Genomic DNA, 16,059 nt, shown 5'->3' with positions numbered 1-16,059 from the left:
AGAAAACATGAAAACCATGTCATTAATCGTAGAACATATATAGCCTGTTAAGTATTATACAAACCAACCGTTGGAATCCCCCGTGGTTCGTCGCGGAATGTCTCTTATATCAGAGAACATTTGCCGAGCGCCGTGTATTCTAACCCATGTCCATGCCCGCCTCTTTTGATTTAACTTTGCACCTTTATCCGCATGCTTTCGATGATTGTGTATTATGCAGCTCACAATCACCAGTTCCTGTTCCTATTTCTCCTGTTGTTTTGAGATCCTGTTGGGCGTACCTATCGACCAAGAAGCTCCTTCTCCATCTGGGCTACAGCGTCTTCCGAGAGCTGCTGAGCAGCGCGAGCATCGGCCTTGGTCTTATCGAATCGCCAGAGACCACCAGTCTTGTCAGCCTCTCCGTCAGTAGGTACGCCGACGACCTTGCCGAGCTGCTCGAGGACAGAGTCTTGACCCTCGACAGCGGTGAAGTACTGGCGATCCCAGGTTCGGCCCTCTGACTTCTCCTTGGTGCGCATGTTGCGCTGGGCATTCTCAATCTTGCCCTTCTCAGCACCAGTGGTGTCCATGTCACCCTTCTGGATGGCGTCAGCAACGCGAGACCAGGCGCGTCGGGACTCGAGAGGGTGCTGTTGATCGATGGGTGCAACTTTGAGCTCAGTCTGAGCGGTGTTGACGGCGTCGTAGGTGCTCACAAGAGTAGACTTGGAGTTAGACTTGGCGGGTCCTGAGTAGATCTCGAGAGCCTTGTTCCACTGGCCAGTGACATTGTAAAGAACATCCTTCTCCTTGCCCGTAGGATAAACGCTGGCGACGATGGTGTTCTTCTTTCCAGAGAGCCATCCCTTGCCGCTATAGTCAATCTTGGCAGTGAAGCCACTGGAGCTAGTAATGTGACTTGAGCCATCAAGCTCAACAAAAGGAGCACCAAAGATCAGTCCCTCGATATGAAGGCCAGGGAGAGTGATGAGGTAGGATTCGATCTCGCCAGAGGGAAGAGGAACTCGTAGGACAGCGTGGCCGATTTGCTTGACAATGATGGTGCTTTTGAAAGTGGCCTTCTGAGCGTTGTAGCCCTCAAGCTCGATACCAGACTTGTCGTTGCGAATGCAATAGGCGGTAGCAGGAGGATGGTGGCTGACCTGCTCTGAGACAAGGGTGGTTTCGCCAGCTTCGTCGGACCAGGTACCAAGGAAAAGCTCACCCAGGAAGGGGTTTAGAGGCTTCTTTTCGTTTCCAAACTGCTCACTTCGGCTGGCGTACTGGTGCTTGAGGGTTGAGAGGAACCACTTGAGGACGAGCATAGTACGCTTGGCGGGATCAGACTCGGCAGCTGGGGCGGTCAGGACGGGAGGGTGCGTGGCCCAGTAGGCAGAGAACTCGGTGAGAGACTGGGAGGAGAGGATGAAGGGAGGCGCGGTGAGAGAAGATAGATCGCCATTGAAGGACGCGATGGACTATAGAGCACGTCGCAAAGACGAGGTCAGCTACTGCGATCACCCATATACGAATCGCTCCAAGCACGCAAAAGCATGGAGTTAGATATCTATATCTACCTTGAGGAAGGCGGTCCAGCTGCTGCTGTTAGCCTGCGCGGCCGGGGCTGTAGAAGAAGACATGATTGTATATTTGCGCCGTGTATAGAAAAGTCGGGAGGTGAAGAGGGAAGGTTTGCGACGGGATAGGAGATTTCGAAGGCGGTCTCGTGTACAGTAGCAGTAGCGTAGCAGTTAACGAGGGGCCGATTGCGGATTGCGGGGTTGTAGAAGCAGGGGGGAGAACAGCTAAAGTCAGGACGAGCCAGATGGAGCACGCGGGGCTGGCCTGGACTGTGATGCACTGCAGATTAAGGGTTCGATTGGGGTTTATTATTTATCGATGATGGAGGCGATATTAGTTAAATAGTCGATATAAATAAGGACTCCAAGCTTGGCGAGATCTTGAAATGGTGAATCTAATTTACCCGTGTTGTAGAAGTGGGACTTGGTTTCAAAGCCGAAAGGGGTAATGGGCAGATTGAACCCACGCGATATGAAGAAGAGTTGAGAAGAGTCAAGAATATGATGAAGGAGAATTCACTTTAGCCAAATGTCGAGCTTGTATTATTTCCTTGGCTACAAATCACGAGACTTAGAGACATCCTTCCCAATTCATCAATACATGACCAGTAGTGAAATTGACATACGCCCATCATGGACTCTTTCGTTGAGCACTGCCTCGCCCATCATCACTCGAGCCTATTACGTCAACACTTGAACGCCGTCATGACGTCCCGTATTCGTATGTATGGGTTAGTGGTTAGGCTGGGAGGTCTCCTCATTACTACTCGCGATTTATTGATTAATCTTACTATCACGTCACTTCTTGAATCTTGTTCCAACGACGTAGGTGTTATCCCTCATGTGCCGCTTAATCAGTAACTAATTTCGCATTTCAGGACGTTTCGTATCCGTAAATGTGACTCAGCTGCCTCTCGCTCTTGGTGTTGATCAGGCATGGGACTTTACTAGGGCTGAAAAGCTTAGCTATTGCACAGCACGTGGAACCCGGATATAGAGGGATATGCAATGGATTTATGCCAACGTGCACACAGCATTCAGTAATACATAACTTACACTTAGTCTATGGCTTTTATTCACTGTCAATGTAACCAGTTATACTTCATGATACGAACAGGCACCCACTTTGAATAATATCTCGCCAAATTATAACAATTCTTTTGTGGTATCTCATCAAGCCCAAACCCATATTACATACAGAGGATATACAGTTCCGCCGTCCAGCCATTACTCCATTCATCAAATCATGACCTTATCGCCAAGTATTACACCCAAGTCAGTTATACTTCCATCCCTCGATTAACTCCGCGACCTTATCGAGACCTCTTTGCATAGCCATGCCAGCTGGTGTGCCCTGTCGATAACCTCCAGTCCCGTCTCTGTCCTCCCAGGCATCCCACACTGCGTTTGCGTGGTACTGTCGAGCGCCTTTCTCAAGCAACATCCTCACACCTCCAATGTGCCCGCGAAGAGCCGCGTAATGAAGGGCTGTGGCGCCCCGATCGTTCTGATGGTTGACATCGATTCCCTGCTGTAGCAGGAGCTTGAGTGTTGCTTGGTTTGCCGATGCTTGGAAAAGAATCGTATCACCGTGTGTTGTTAAAGCGTGCGTATTGGCACCCAGTCGAAGAAGTAGCCGGACTGTTGAAATATGGCCATGAAACGCTGCTACGGAGAGAGGTGTCCGCCCGGGGAAGATGGTGCTCTCAAGAGAGGCACCATAGGATACAAGCCGTAGTATGATCTCGTCTCGTGCATGTTGAGCGGCAACGTGAATGGGCGTTGTCTGTGGCTCAGGCACCAGGTATTCCTTGCTGCCTTTCGAAGGGAACATGGACGACACTTGCATACCGGCTCCAAGCTCCAGGAGTGCTGTGACAAGGTCAACATCCCCCATTTTGACTGCATGAGAGAGAATGCTCATCCCATCCGGTCCTACTCGTTCGACATCGGCTCCTAGCCTGATCAAGCGAAAGATACTCTGCGCATTACCGAGCTTGGCAGCCACAAGAAGAGGAGTTTCACCTGTCTTATCCAAGACATCAACAGGCGCGCCTGCATCAAACAATAGCTGCAGAATGTGAGGTTTGTCCTTGTGCGCCGCCATATGCATCGCTGAGTATCCGGAGTGTCCTTGAGTGGCTGCTGGATCTGCTCCATGGGCGATGAGGTATCGAACAGTCTCGTCGTGTCCTGTGGCTGCTGCTGCTAGTAAAGGTGTGTTTCCGTTGCGGCTGGGCAGGTTGGGGTCTGCACCGCTATCTAGCAGAACAGCAGTGATAGCTGTGCAGCGAGAGTTGATGGCCATTGTGAGGGGAGTGTGCTCGCGGAGTACGCGATCAACGTTTGCTCCTCGAGATATCAACACTTGGGAGAATTCTTGGTTGCGCATTGCGATAGCCATATGGAGGGCTGTCTTTCCATCTGGCAATCGCACCTCTAGATCTGCACCAGCTTGTACGAGCTTTGTCGCCGCAGACCAGCGGCTATGTTGAATCGCCACGAGAAGTGGTGTCTGGCCATTATAGTCAACAAGGTTGATATCGGCGCCTGCAGCGATGAGGACTGGAAGCGTCTCATCGTCGATGACATCTGAAGCGGCCGAGAGGTGGAGAGCTGAGCACCCATCGTTATCGATCGCATTGACGTGGACTTTCATGTGAATCACAAGAGTCGCAAATTGTTCCGAAAACCCGCATCTGATCCCCCTCATCAATGCTGTATGACCATCAGTAGTTGGCTCGTCAACATCTGCGCCAGCGACGATGAGAAAAGCAGCAATTAGCATATGACCTTTGTCGAAAGCGCGATGCAGTGGTGAGAGCATCGAACCAGCCAACATTATGTTGGGGTCTGCGCGTTCGAGTAGGATATGAAAGACGGCCGTTTCATCGCTCCGTTCAATGGCGTTGTGCAGTTCATTTGCGGCATCCTTGGTTCGCACGTAATTGACCCCTGGTGGTGGTACAAGTGTATCAAGTAGGATCTGGATCTCGGCAGAGTCGCTGACTCTGGGTAACACGACAGATTGTTGGTTTGGTGCTGTGAACTTTCGAGCAAGACTCCGTAGTGCTTCATCTACTCCAATGTCTGGCTCAATCACGCGCCTCCTGTTGTCATTTTCCCCAAAGTTATAACCGGCACTACTCAGAGTTAGCCTTGAACCAGCGCACTTAAAAAAGAAGGTTACTTGCCGTGTCGCAGCATTAAGGAGAGTATGAAGAGACGCTTGATGAGTGCGCAGCCGCGCAAGGTACTCTTTCAATGCTGCTTCGTTCCAGACGATGATAAGCTGTGGTTCGCTGAGGTGAATGCCGCTGTCCCTATCTGGACCCTTTATGCGTTTCAATGCTGCCCTCAGCTCATGCACATCCTTCGAAACGGAATAGACGAATTCGTTGTTTGATGCCCGAACACTTTCTGTGCCACCTTCAATCGATCGACTGAGTTCGTGTAACCTGTCGAGCGCATTTGTGATCGCGCGACACTCCTTGGCAAGAGAAGCCAAAGTAACTGGACTGGTATTGAGACAATTGGAAATACCCCTACATTCCTCGGAAAGTTGCTCGCATATGTCGATCAGATCCTGCAGGTCTGCCTTCTCGACCCGACTCTGAAGTTGATCCATCCTTGGAGAAAAAACAAAATTTGATGGAAGTTGGCCGACTCAGAAATGCCAAAGTAGTACAAGCCACCAGACCAGATCAGACTCGAGCAGGAAACTCGGGGGGTAATGTACGATTTGACAGCTGCAAATACTTCCGTAAGCTTGCAGTTCCTGCAGAGAGCGGACCAAGCCCGTGCTTTCGCCTTCGCCGCGCTGAGATTCGTGCGCAGAAAAGCAAAAGAGAGGGTTGAAGCCTCAACTCAAATCGACTCAACGCAAGAGAGTGACGACGGCCCGGGCTCTAGTTGCTGCACACCGTTGTCACATATTCAGACCAGGTAACCCACAAAGTCACAAAGTCATAAGAGGCTAAAGAGGTTCCGAGAAGCAGAGCGAGTCGGCTTCTAGCCCGGAAGCAAGCCGTGCCCTGCTGTAAGCCAACATCCATCCATGGATGGTGATTCCTAGCGTTAGGTGCGTGGCAGTTGGTCCTGTCCTGTCCTGGGCGTTGGACCTAGTGCAACCGCTCAGGCATGGATAAGGGGACAAGCCACCCAGCTGCCTGGGAATTAGCTGATCAATACCCAGAACGGCGACAAATAGGGTGCGTTGGTGCTTGAGCTGGCAGATGGGTCGCAACGGTGGCGTCTGCATCTGCAGGTTCGTGAGTCGCTCTCTTTGCGCCTTTTATCCAATCTGGCAGTTACGGAGTCTCGAAGCCTTTTTAGCCTTATGGGGAAGTAAAGCCGCTAGAGAGATCCCTGACTGGTCGCTGAAGAAATGTGAACGAGTCTGTTGAGAACCTGAGATCCAGTGTTGATTATCTTATCCTCAATCAGCCCTGCTCAGGGAATACCCCGTCGGAGGATTGTACTCAACGCCCAAACGGTGAGGCGTCGATGGTATCAGAATGTCAATGCTTAAATGACGCCTAGGGCGGTCCAGTGTCCAGTAGGGCGAGAGGCTGCCCGCAATCCATCGCCAACATCTCCGGAAACCCGTCTGCCCTGTGCGATTTGCGATAACTGTCCATCCAATATCAAGCGTAGCGCGGCTCCATTCGGCGGTGGCTACTTGCTTCAGTGGGCGAAAAGCAATGCCGATTAGTTCGTCGTAGGCTGATTCAGAAGATGCAGACCCTGGATTTGAAAGGTGAAATTCTGCGTCTCGCCCTGAAAATGCCCCCCTTGGCGTCACGCTGGTTCCTGGCTTCTCGCCTTGACCTGGGACGTGCATCAAAAGTTCAGTAATATCTCACTGTCCTCACTCAGCTTGTTTCAGCCCCATGAGATGGAGCAAAAGCCCAGTCAGTTCGTTTCTAATAAAACCGACACAACAGTCAAAAGATAAGAGCAAGAGTTAAGGATCCGAAGAGCTTCAGCTACTTCTCGAGACTACGAGCAACCATAGTTGAAAACTATCTCGAATTGGAATGTCTCGCATTCAAAGCCTAATCCCCTCGTAAACCTTCTCTTATCAATATCGTCATTGCCTGGGGGCTTCTGTCGTGCAGTAATGGATCGGGACTACCAGGATCAAGCTGGGGGATCTCTGCAAGGATCTAGGGGCCGGCGGACCCAGAGTTTATCCGGACTTTCCGGACACAAGCAGCCGGGCCTCAGCTCCGGCTAAGTCTTTAGTTGCGTCACTGAAGTCGAGATAGAACCAACCATCACTCACGACAATTTTCTAACGACTAACGCGACTCGACTCGATCCTGTTTCAGATTCGTAACGAGCCACGTTTTTGCCTTACCACGCTAGCAATTATTTCTAATTTATAATCAGCTGAACTAAAACATCCGCCCACTCTGGCTGGGATACTCTGGAAGGGTTCGCCGGACGCTCAGAAACAGAGCTCCTCGCGGCCGAAAAATACCATGACTCAACCATCTACGCAGCCTCACCTTACTCCACAGTTCTGTTTCTCGTATGGTACTTTGCGAGGTATATCCGAGTCAGATGTACCGGCTGTTCGAATATCCGACTGATTCTTGCTTTTCAGACTTTCTTCGACTTTCAAGATCGTCGATCGATGATTCAATCACCCAGAATCTCAATGCGCTGGTGACACCGTCCCGATCCGGCTTTGACCCTTCGTCTACCTCGCAACGCGTCCCAAGACCAACCTCAAAACAGATCGATCCTCAGCCATGCTTAGATTTTAAGGAGAAAGTGCTGTTTCCATCATGGGAGGCCCGGACCGAAGTACTAAACTACTGCGCTCTCGTAGCGGCAAGCCCGGACCCTGATGACCCGGACCGAACCATGAGGGAACTCGAGAAAGAACAAGACCGCGATAGAATAGTCGACGAACGATTAGATCCATATTCCGGTAGATTCTTCCCGCGTGAAGCACGTACCGAGCGCCTGGCTTCGCTTGTAAGACAAGAGAGAGGCGTGGAGGGTATCGTACGACATAGAACATGGGAGGTCGTACAGCAACGATGCGGGGGCGGCCCTTTCGAAAGCTGGGAGGACATAATCAGCAAATGGAGGAAAGCTCAAAACTCGAAAACGAATGTATAAATTATGATATTACGACACGACCACTCAGATCCTCCAACTACCATTGGAGTACGAAATGTGTAACATGACAAGAGAAGGACTGTAGGATGGGGACTTGATGTACGATAAGCATGTTACAATACTAACACCTCTTATATAGAAGGATTAAAGATACTATTCGTCTAGACGAAAGATTGAAGTTTCATGGTCGGTCATGTCATGTCCCTCAGGAAGCAGGAAAGCGTCTGACTTAGGGAAAGGTGCCAAAAATACCTAGTCTAAGGTCCACTAAACCTTCACTAAGTCTTTTTGTCACTTAGGATAGACGTCTTAAGTTTTCTTGCCTCCCGTAGCATGTGTCTTTCTGTGGCCTTTACCACATGGACAAGCCCTATGTGCCAAACAGATGAAGCTATCTAGATACCAATGTTGAGCAGTCATTTCATATTTATTTTTGTTTTCAGGCGGAGTAGCTGCACTGTGTATGAAATCTTGAACTGTTCTACGCCATGAATTTATGGATTAATTCATTCAATATCAGATTCTTTGCCAACTCTCATGAGGCATCCATGCTGTCATGGGTTCTAAACTGCCCCGCCAAAACCACCAACTCCTCATAACTCAGCAACCCACCACAGGCAGCCTCCGAGAAATTGCCGGCCTACCGTAGCAATTCCTGTCCACATCATTCCGTAAGTCGTATGGTACAGCACCTTCAGCTTTACACGACATCTCTCCACAATCGCCGGTCAGGGAAGCCGCCTCTTTACCCTTCATATCCTCCTCTCATCATCTCCTGGCGAGGTCTTTGTCTCGTCCAAGCTTCTCTGTACCTTTTCCTCCCCCTCGCCCACACACCCCTCATTCGATCCTGCTGGAAGCTTGTAATCCTCGCCGACAACGGACGCTGGCTGCAATTAACTAGCTCACGACTTCTTTACAGTCCGAAGACTAGAACTGTTTTCCATAATCACGATGCCGCAACCTCTTGCCTCTAAGGAGGCCTCGCTCTTCCGATCCGTTATTCGATACTATGAAGACAAGCAATACAAGCGTGGTCTCAAGTCCGCCGAGCTTATTCTCAAGAAGCATCCGAAACATGGAGACACCACTGCGATGAAGGCCTTGATTCTGAACTCTCAGGGCAAGACAGAAGAAGCTTTTGCATTGGGAAAGGAAGCCTTGACCATGGATATGAAGTCGCACATCTGCTGGCACGTGTATGGTTTGCTGCACCGGGCAAACAAGAATTTTGAGGAGGCTATCAAGGCGTACAAGTTTGCTCTGCGACTAGAGCCTGAGTCGGCACAAATTCAACGCGATCTGGCTATTCTGCAAATTCAATGCCGCGACTATCAAGGATACATCCAAAGCCGAACCGCTATGCTTCAGGCCCGACCTCAAATGCGCCAAAGCTGGACTGCGCTCGCTATTGCTCACCACCTTTCCGGAAACCCTGCCGAGGCTGAGAAGGTCATGAATACATACGAGGAAACATTGAAGACGAAGCCCTCGAAATTCGACAACGAGCACTCAGAAGCAATTATGTACAAGAACTCTCTAATTGCGGAGCAAGGAGACTATGAGCGGGCACTTAAGCATCTTAACACCGCTGCCAAGCAGAATCTCGATCGATTGGCTGTCATGGAGGCGCGCGCCGAGTATCTCCACAAGCTGGACAAGAAGGAGGAGGCTGCTAAGGCCTACCGGGCTCTCCTTGACCGCAACTCGGAGCACCCTGCATACTACGAGAAACTCTTGGAGGTCCTGGAGGTACCAGAAGATGACCCCAAGGCTCGCAAGGCTATCTATGATGAGTATGCGGAGAAGTCCCCTCGTTGCGATGCTGCGCGTCGGTTGCCGCTGGACTTTTTGTCAGGTAAATCTGACCGAGACACTAGCCGGCCACCAGTACTAACCTGTTTATAGGCGATGACTTCAAGCAGGCTGCCGAGGCCTATTTGACGTTGATGCTTAACAAGGGAGTGCCATCAACCTTCGCTAACCTTAAGCATCTTTACTCCGACTCATTCAAGAAGGATACCCTCCGTGAACTGGCCGAGAACTATTTGAACTCGCAAGGTGCTGATTCGGAGAGCAAGGATAAAGGAGAGGCGGCGGCACTGTATTACCTTGCACAGCACTACAACTACCATCTCAGCCGGGACTTGACAAAAGCCATGGAGTACGTCGAGAAGGCGATTGAGAAGGACCCCAAGAGCGTTGATTTTGCCATGACGAAGGCACGAATTATTAAGCATGGCGGAGACGTACAAGAAGCCTCCAAGGCAATGGATCGAGCCAGGAAGCTTGACCTCAAGGATAGATACATTAACACAAAGGCAGCCAAGTATCAGCTTCGCAACAACGAAAACGATAAGGCTCTCAAGACAGTCGGCCTCTTCACTCGTGCAGAGACTGTTGGTGGTCCCTTGGCGGATCTTTTGGATATGCAGAGTGTCTGGTTCTTGACAGAAGACGGCGAGGCATATGCTCGCCAAGGTAACGTTGCGCTTGCTCTCAAGCGATTCCAGCAAATCTTCAACATATTTGAGGTGTGGCAGGAGGACCAGTTCGATTTCCACAGCTTCTCTCTGCGCAAGGGTCAGATCCGCGCCTATATCGATATGATGCGATGGGAAGACCACGTCCGTGATCACCCCTTTTTCTCAAGGGCTGCTCTGGATGCAATTGAAGTCTACCTCAAGCTGGCCGATAAGCCTTCCGCAAATGGTGTCAACGGCGCCGATGGAGAGGACGCTGAGGATGCTCTGGTCAAGAAGAAGGCCGCCAAAAAGGCTAGGAAGGAGCAGCAACGCCTCGAAAAAGAGGCTGCCGAATTACAAGCTAAGCAAGACCCTAACAAGGGCAAGGATAAGGATGGAGAAGTCAAGAAGCAGGACGACGATCCTCTCGGGTTGAAGCTCGCCGACACCACCGACCCTCTCGGCGACGCCATGAAGTTCGTCAACCCCTTACTACAATTCAGCCCTAGGAACATCAACGCCCAGTTCGCTGGCTTCGAGGTCTACATGCGCCGCAGTAAGTTTAATACTATGGGCAGACAAGTTTTGCATTTGCTGACCCGTTCTTCTTACAGAGAAGTATATTCTTGCCCTCCGCTGTCTCACAGCTGCCCTAGCACTTGACCCCAAGTCGCCCAGGGTGCATGAACATACTGTAGCGTTCGCTCAACTATTGAAGACTGCGACCGACATTGAGCCTAAGGTTCTGGAGGTGCTAAAGGCTGAGTTCAAGGCAGTCGATCCTTCCACGGATCTCGTCAAGTTCAACGACGAGTTCCTTGCCGCCAACAAGGGTAGTCCTAGACATGTTCTCTCTGCCATCAAGGCACAGAGACTATTGGGTCCAGATAAGGCTAAGAGCGAAGAGGATGTCTCTGGCATCTTGGATATCCCGGATGTCACCTATGAGGATGCCATCGAGGGACTTCAGGTGCTCAAGGGCTGGAGGAGTTCTCAGGTGGAAGCATACAAGAAGGCGGCCCAGGAGAAGTTCCCCAATGTGACAAGGCTCGCATAAGGGGGCATTGCATACCTTCTTACTTGCCGATACTCAAAAGTTTGTGGGGGTTCAGCACATGCCATGATGATATTGAATGACATTGGCCATACCAAGACATATAGATGCATGCAACCGAGGCTGCGATTCCGAGGTCTTCCAGTTCAGGTTAGAAAAAGGTCAAGGAAGGAGAAGGAAGGACAGTCTGGCGCAAGGAATGACTCCGAAGATGGCGGGGAAATGGAGTTTTGGGAACATGGGGAAAAGTTAAAGCATCCATACATCGTGTAGAATAAGCATGCCGCTATCAGCCTCATTGGTCGAGTGCATTGGCTAAACAAGAAGAAGCCGTTAATCTCATCGAATGTATCTGGGGAACTGAGATCTTAGTTACGTCGGACGTGATGACAAATCTGAGGTAAGCCCGTAAAGGGCAATAATTCCTTGTGTCGAAGTCAAATCGAAGTCTTCAAAGATATCTCGTGGCTCCGCGGCCACCGAACACCACAGCCAGTGTGGAGTTGGTGACCATTTCTGGTTGTCTTACCGCGGCACTGTCTGGGCAGGTACGATAGCCCGAGTCTTACATTCCACTACCTCAAGCACTGCGTTTGCACTATTGGTTCCAATCATCATCTGTCAGCAGGTGCGCAATTGACTTCTCTAGGGACCTGGCCAGTCGCAAATGCAGGCATTTACAGGGGCTTTAGGTCTGTAATCTCGGATGCAGACCCCCCGCAGATCAACAGCCTAGGTTCAACGGGCATCCGCGTAATCCGATTGATCCTAAGAAGCAACTCCTTGCGGAAACATTCCAAAACATACGCTCGTTATCAGAGGCTTTGGCGTTCTGTCTTTCCTTTTTATGTCGCCATAGCGAGCTGTCCCAGTCCTTCATTTTCTCGATTCTCTTTATTGAATCTACTGCTTCTGTACACGATCAATCATAATCGCGACGATCGAACTAACCCTTGCACCCCTTAGCGCTTTAAGGTGTTCAATATAAAACACAATCGATAAGCCTGCTGACTGGCATCAACTTCAATGAACACGGAGATCGATAGAAAAATGGAGGAAGGCATTGGAATTTTGCTCCTATTGGAGGGCAAGAAGAAGTTGACTATTGGAATCGAAGAACTGGAGCTCAACGGTGCGGATCTTCTGAAGGAGACATGACGCCAAGTCCTCGACTGATCATTAACAGACCCTGCTGCAAACAAGTCAACTCGCTCCTCCTGTGCTCCTTTCTCTGGCAGTAAGAATTTCAAGCTGCGACGCGATACCACATGGAAACACTTATTGATCATGCTTCTCTACAGAACCCGCTCCCAAGAATAGCATACCCTTTTACAACGTCCTCTGGGCCGAGCTCTCCAACAACCAGATCACAATCGACTACGCCTATCACGCTTCGAAGACATTGATCAAGCCTAAGAAATGGACTTTTACGCTTGCTAAAGACGACGAGTCGACCAGCGGTACCCCAGCCGAGATCTTTGTCAAGACCTTGATGACACGCGCATACGGTGATGCGCAGTCTCAGAAACGCGCCTACGTGCTGGTCAACCCGAACTCTGGCCCTGGCGGTGCTGTCAGGCAGTGGGAGACTGAGGTGAAGCCACTCTTCCAGGCTGCAAAGATGCAGCTTGACCCCGTGATATTGAAGCATGGTGGAGAAGCCGTTGAACTGGCGCAAAACGCCGACTTGTCCAAATACGATACTATCATGGCATGTTCCGGTGATGGAACGCCACACGAGATTTTCAACGGCCTTGCCAAGCGACCCGATGCTGCGAGAGCACTTTCTACGATGCCTGTTAGCCATATCCCTTGTGGCTCAGGAAATGCATTCTCTTGCAACTTGTATGGATCTCATCGACCTTCTTTCGCCGCCCTTGCTATCATCAAGGGCGTCGTGACCCCAATGGATTTGGTGTCGGTCACTTCCGGCCATAACCGTATTATTTCGTTCCTCTCCCAGACGCTCGGCCTCATTGCTGAATGCGATCTTGGCACAGAGCATATGCGATGGATGGGCAGTGCTCGTTTTGAAGTCGGTGTCGTTCAGCGCATGTTCAAGAAGAAGTGTTATCCCTTTGACCTGGCTGTCAAAGTTGAGATCGAAGACAAGGGCGATGTCAAGGCTCATTACAAGCATCACGCGAGCTCCACGAGCCTGAATCATCTAGCTAAGAAGCTTGATGCAGAACCCGTAGCTGAAGATGCAGGTTTGCCCCCGTTGAAGTATGGCACGATCCAGGATGATCTCCCTGAAGGATGGGAGTTGATCCCCTATGACAAGGTTGGCATTTTCTATGCCGGTAACGTGAGTGATCCTACCAAACTGTCGCTTGGAATAATACTAACTGTCACAGATGGCTTATATGTCACCCGATGCTCCCTTCTTCGCTGCCTCACTCATCTCAGATGGGTTGATGGACCTTGTCACTATCGATGGTGACCTGCCTTTCTTCACAGCTATTAAGGTCCTTCTCGATGTTGAAGCTGAGAGACTATTTGACAACCCTCATGTCACTTACAAGAAGATCTCAGCTTACCGCATCATTCCTCGCGATCAAGAAGATGGCTATATCAGCATTGATGGCGAGAAGTGCCCATTCGGACCTCTCCAGGCTGAGATCCACCAGGGCCTTGGACGAGTCATCTCCAAGTCTGGCAAGTATGAGGCTGCGGGACCCAAGAACTGGGACAAGGTGACACTAGCCGACCGCATTCATGGATGAGAAGAGGGCATGAAATCGGATGTATGGCGTGTTGGAATGGCAGTGGTTAGGGAAGCAGATGGGAAGAAAGGCTTCTTGGCGATAATGATACCCACGTAAAAGGATGTGCAGATAGCAAGACTTCTAGATGTAGCAAGTTTAATTTGGTTTTGATTCAGGATTTCTTTAGAACCAACGCTCTGTAGTGGCTATTCTTCTCAGTGGAAGTTCGTCGGAATATGCAGCAATTGGGTTTTCGATGTGACAATTGAGGAGAGAAAACATATGACTGTCTGTGTCTCTAAGATAGCCTAGTCACTACTCCCTTGATACAATCACAGTCCTAACTTATTTAAGGCATAATCAAGTCTTTCAACTTTCCATCTTGATAAGTGTGTGTGAGATGGACGCAGGAATCAACAGTGGATCGCGGGGTCCTTGAAAGCTACCCCACCATCAACCTCAAGTCTTCACGACAACTGACTTCATTCCATCTCTATTATATTCAATAACACCCCGTGTTTGCCCCGCGCAGCACAACAAGGCTCTCAATTCAGTGAACTCGAGGCCCGAGGAATTGCCTTCCCAATAAAAGGTCTTTTTGGTATCGAGAGCAGTTCATTTGTGCACGATATGACTCGTCGAGGTCGAGGTAACAGGATGCCATCAGGGCCTTGGGGGAGATTGAAACCTGTCGAGCAGGACCCGCTACAGAGTATTGGTCTTCCTTCTAAGGGTGATAACAGGTATGTATGGGACAGTCAACATCATCTGCAGACACGCGAGAATGATCACTTTCGACAAGACAAGAGACATGGGCTGACTAGAGACAGCTTACTCAACCCCAAGACCCAGGAGTGGTATTATAATCAGATAATTTCACGTTTCCTTGCTTTCTGTACAGAAGCTGGTGACAAGGACTCAATTATACGGAGTTTCGAAGCTCTAGATATAAGGGCAGTCGATCCAACTCCTGCAACACCATATACCAGACCTCCGCCTGGATATAGACCGCCTTCCACAACGACTTCTGCAGAAGCATCATCTTCAACCCCAGCCCCTGAAACTCCAGCCACAAATTCTAGTGGTTCTTCTCAACCCCCTGGATCAGCTTCTGCCAATGCTGTCGCATCGTCTGCGTCCTCTGCCTTAAGTGGCACTTTAAAAGCCCTCCGTTCTATCATACCGTCTAGTGGGCCATCAACTTCTATGTTGGCGGCTATTGAAGACCCTGACAACACTAAATCCCTGCAGGATGTACTGATGGCATTGAGAAAGCTTCGAGAAGGCTTAGTGGCTACAAAACGAGCTGATCTCTTCTCGATCCAAGCATACATCTTCTCTATCCGCCTGTCCATTCTGGCTAAGCATCCTGAATCATATCATCCGGCGATTCTACACCTTCTCAGATACATGGCTGTATGGACCCCCATGGTTCACAGCGAAATCGAGGAGATCGCCGGCTACTTCATGCTGGATGCCGCATGTCGGCGTAGGAACCTGACCGAGGCATATTTCATCAGACAAGACTTCAACATCAGGAACAAGAAACTGGACCGGATACTCAAAGCGCTGGCACACGACGACTATGTCTCATGGCAGTTCTCAAAGAAACAAGTCAGCCGACACTGCCTAAAGCTGATGGAGTGGGCCGACGACGATTTGAGGCTTCACACCCTGAAATGCTTTTCAAGGTCGTACTTCAACGTGGACTTACCGTTCTTAGAGTTTGCCACTGGTCGCAAGTGGGACGAACTGAAAGAGAAGGACAAGGTTGGATGGGAACTTGACGATGAAGAAAAGGTCACCATTCGGAAAGTAAGAGCGAAGTGATAGTCTTATCCCAGCGTTGGCACTTTCCTCAGCAGCTGGTGGCAGGAGCGAGCAGTGTCTGGTTTGAGGAACCCACTTATAACTCTTTCCGTTGATTCATTCTAATATACAGCGTTTCTCTTTCACGATCTCACTCTCCTATTGAAGCTTCGGCTTCTACTGCCTTTTATCGAATACTACCGGACTGAATAAAGGATCCCGACCAGCAGATTATTACCATGGCCTCCTATGTACTTCTAGTGAAGATCAGGCAGGGCCCTATTATTCTAGCTAACCTTTACCCCCTAATAGGGCGAATTCTGATA

At 50.0% G+C, this 16,059-nt stretch overlaps 6 protein-coding genes across 6 annotated transcripts; 4 read left to right on the top strand and 2 right to left on the bottom strand.

Annotated features, from left to right (window-relative positions):
• Positions 1-281: 281 nt before the first annotated feature.
• Positions 282-1,622, bottom strand: BKA55DRAFT_595265 (uncharacterized protein; the record flags this gene model as incomplete). The annotated part of the gene is made up of 2 exons (XM_046195779.1): positions 282-1,460; positions 1,560-1,622. 2 exons carry the CDS (start codon positions 1,620-1,622, stop codon positions 282-284), a joined length of 1,242 nt encoding a protein of 413 aa, XP_046047251.1.
• Positions 1,623-2,630: 1,008 nt separating this feature from the next.
• Positions 2,631-5,364, bottom strand: BKA55DRAFT_73013 (ankyrin repeat-containing domain protein). Its single transcript, XM_046201197.1, has 2 exons — positions 4,757-5,364; positions 2,631-4,705 (listed from the first exon to the last, which is right to left on the bottom strand). The coding sequence occupies exons 1-2, from the start codon at positions 5,188-5,190 to the stop codon at positions 2,839-2,841; spliced, it is 2,301 nt and encodes a 766-aa protein (XP_046047250.1). The 5' UTR covers positions 5,191-5,364; the 3' UTR covers positions 2,631-2,838.
• A 1,684-nt stretch (positions 5,365-7,048) lies between these two features.
• BKA55DRAFT_540944 (caffeine-induced death protein 2) lies at positions 7,049-7,697 on the top strand (the record flags this gene model as incomplete). Its single annotated transcript, XM_046190320.1, has 2 exons — positions 7,049-7,115; positions 7,174-7,697. The coding sequence occupies 2 exons, from the start codon at positions 7,049-7,051 to the stop codon at positions 7,695-7,697; spliced, it is 591 nt and encodes a 196-aa protein (XP_046047249.1).
• A 954-nt stretch (positions 7,698-8,651) lies between these two features.
• On the top strand, positions 8,652-11,219 carry BKA55DRAFT_516343 (NMDA receptor-regulated protein 1-domain-containing protein; the record flags this gene model as incomplete). Its single annotated transcript, XM_046188082.1, has 3 exons — positions 8,652-9,555; positions 9,606-10,718; positions 10,777-11,219. 3 exons carry the CDS (start codon positions 8,652-8,654, stop codon positions 11,217-11,219), a joined length of 2,460 nt encoding a protein of 819 aa, XP_046047248.1.
• A 1,047-nt stretch (positions 11,220-12,266) lies between these two features.
• Positions 12,267-13,942, top strand: BKA55DRAFT_515679 (ATP-NAD kinase-like domain-containing protein; the record flags this gene model as incomplete). The annotated part of the gene is made up of 4 exons (XM_046188029.1): positions 12,267-12,348; positions 12,403-12,453; positions 12,518-13,524; positions 13,574-13,942. 4 exons carry the CDS (start codon positions 12,267-12,269, stop codon positions 13,940-13,942), a joined length of 1,509 nt encoding a protein of 502 aa, XP_046047247.1.
• A 413-nt stretch (positions 13,943-14,355) lies between these two features.
• On the top strand, positions 14,356-15,863 carry BKA55DRAFT_72598 (uncharacterized protein). The gene is made up of 2 exons (XM_046201123.1): positions 14,356-14,667; positions 14,755-15,863. The coding sequence occupies exons 1-2, from the start codon at positions 14,555-14,557 to the stop codon at positions 15,752-15,754; spliced, it is 1,113 nt and encodes a 370-aa protein (XP_046047246.1). The 5' UTR covers positions 14,356-14,554; the 3' UTR covers positions 15,755-15,863.
• The last annotated feature ends 196 nt before the right edge of the window (positions 15,864-16,059 follow it).

This window comes from Fusarium redolens (genome assembly GCF_020744475.1).
Source record: "Fusarium redolens strain MPI-CAGE-AT-0023 chromosome Unknown BKA55scaffold_11, whole genome shotgun sequence".
Lineage (NCBI taxonomy): Eukaryota > Fungi > Ascomycota > Sordariomycetes > Hypocreales > Nectriaceae > Fusarium > Fusarium redolens.
The sequence above is the reverse complement of the archived record's forward strand: the minus strand, read 5'-3'. Positions and strand labels throughout refer to the sequence as shown.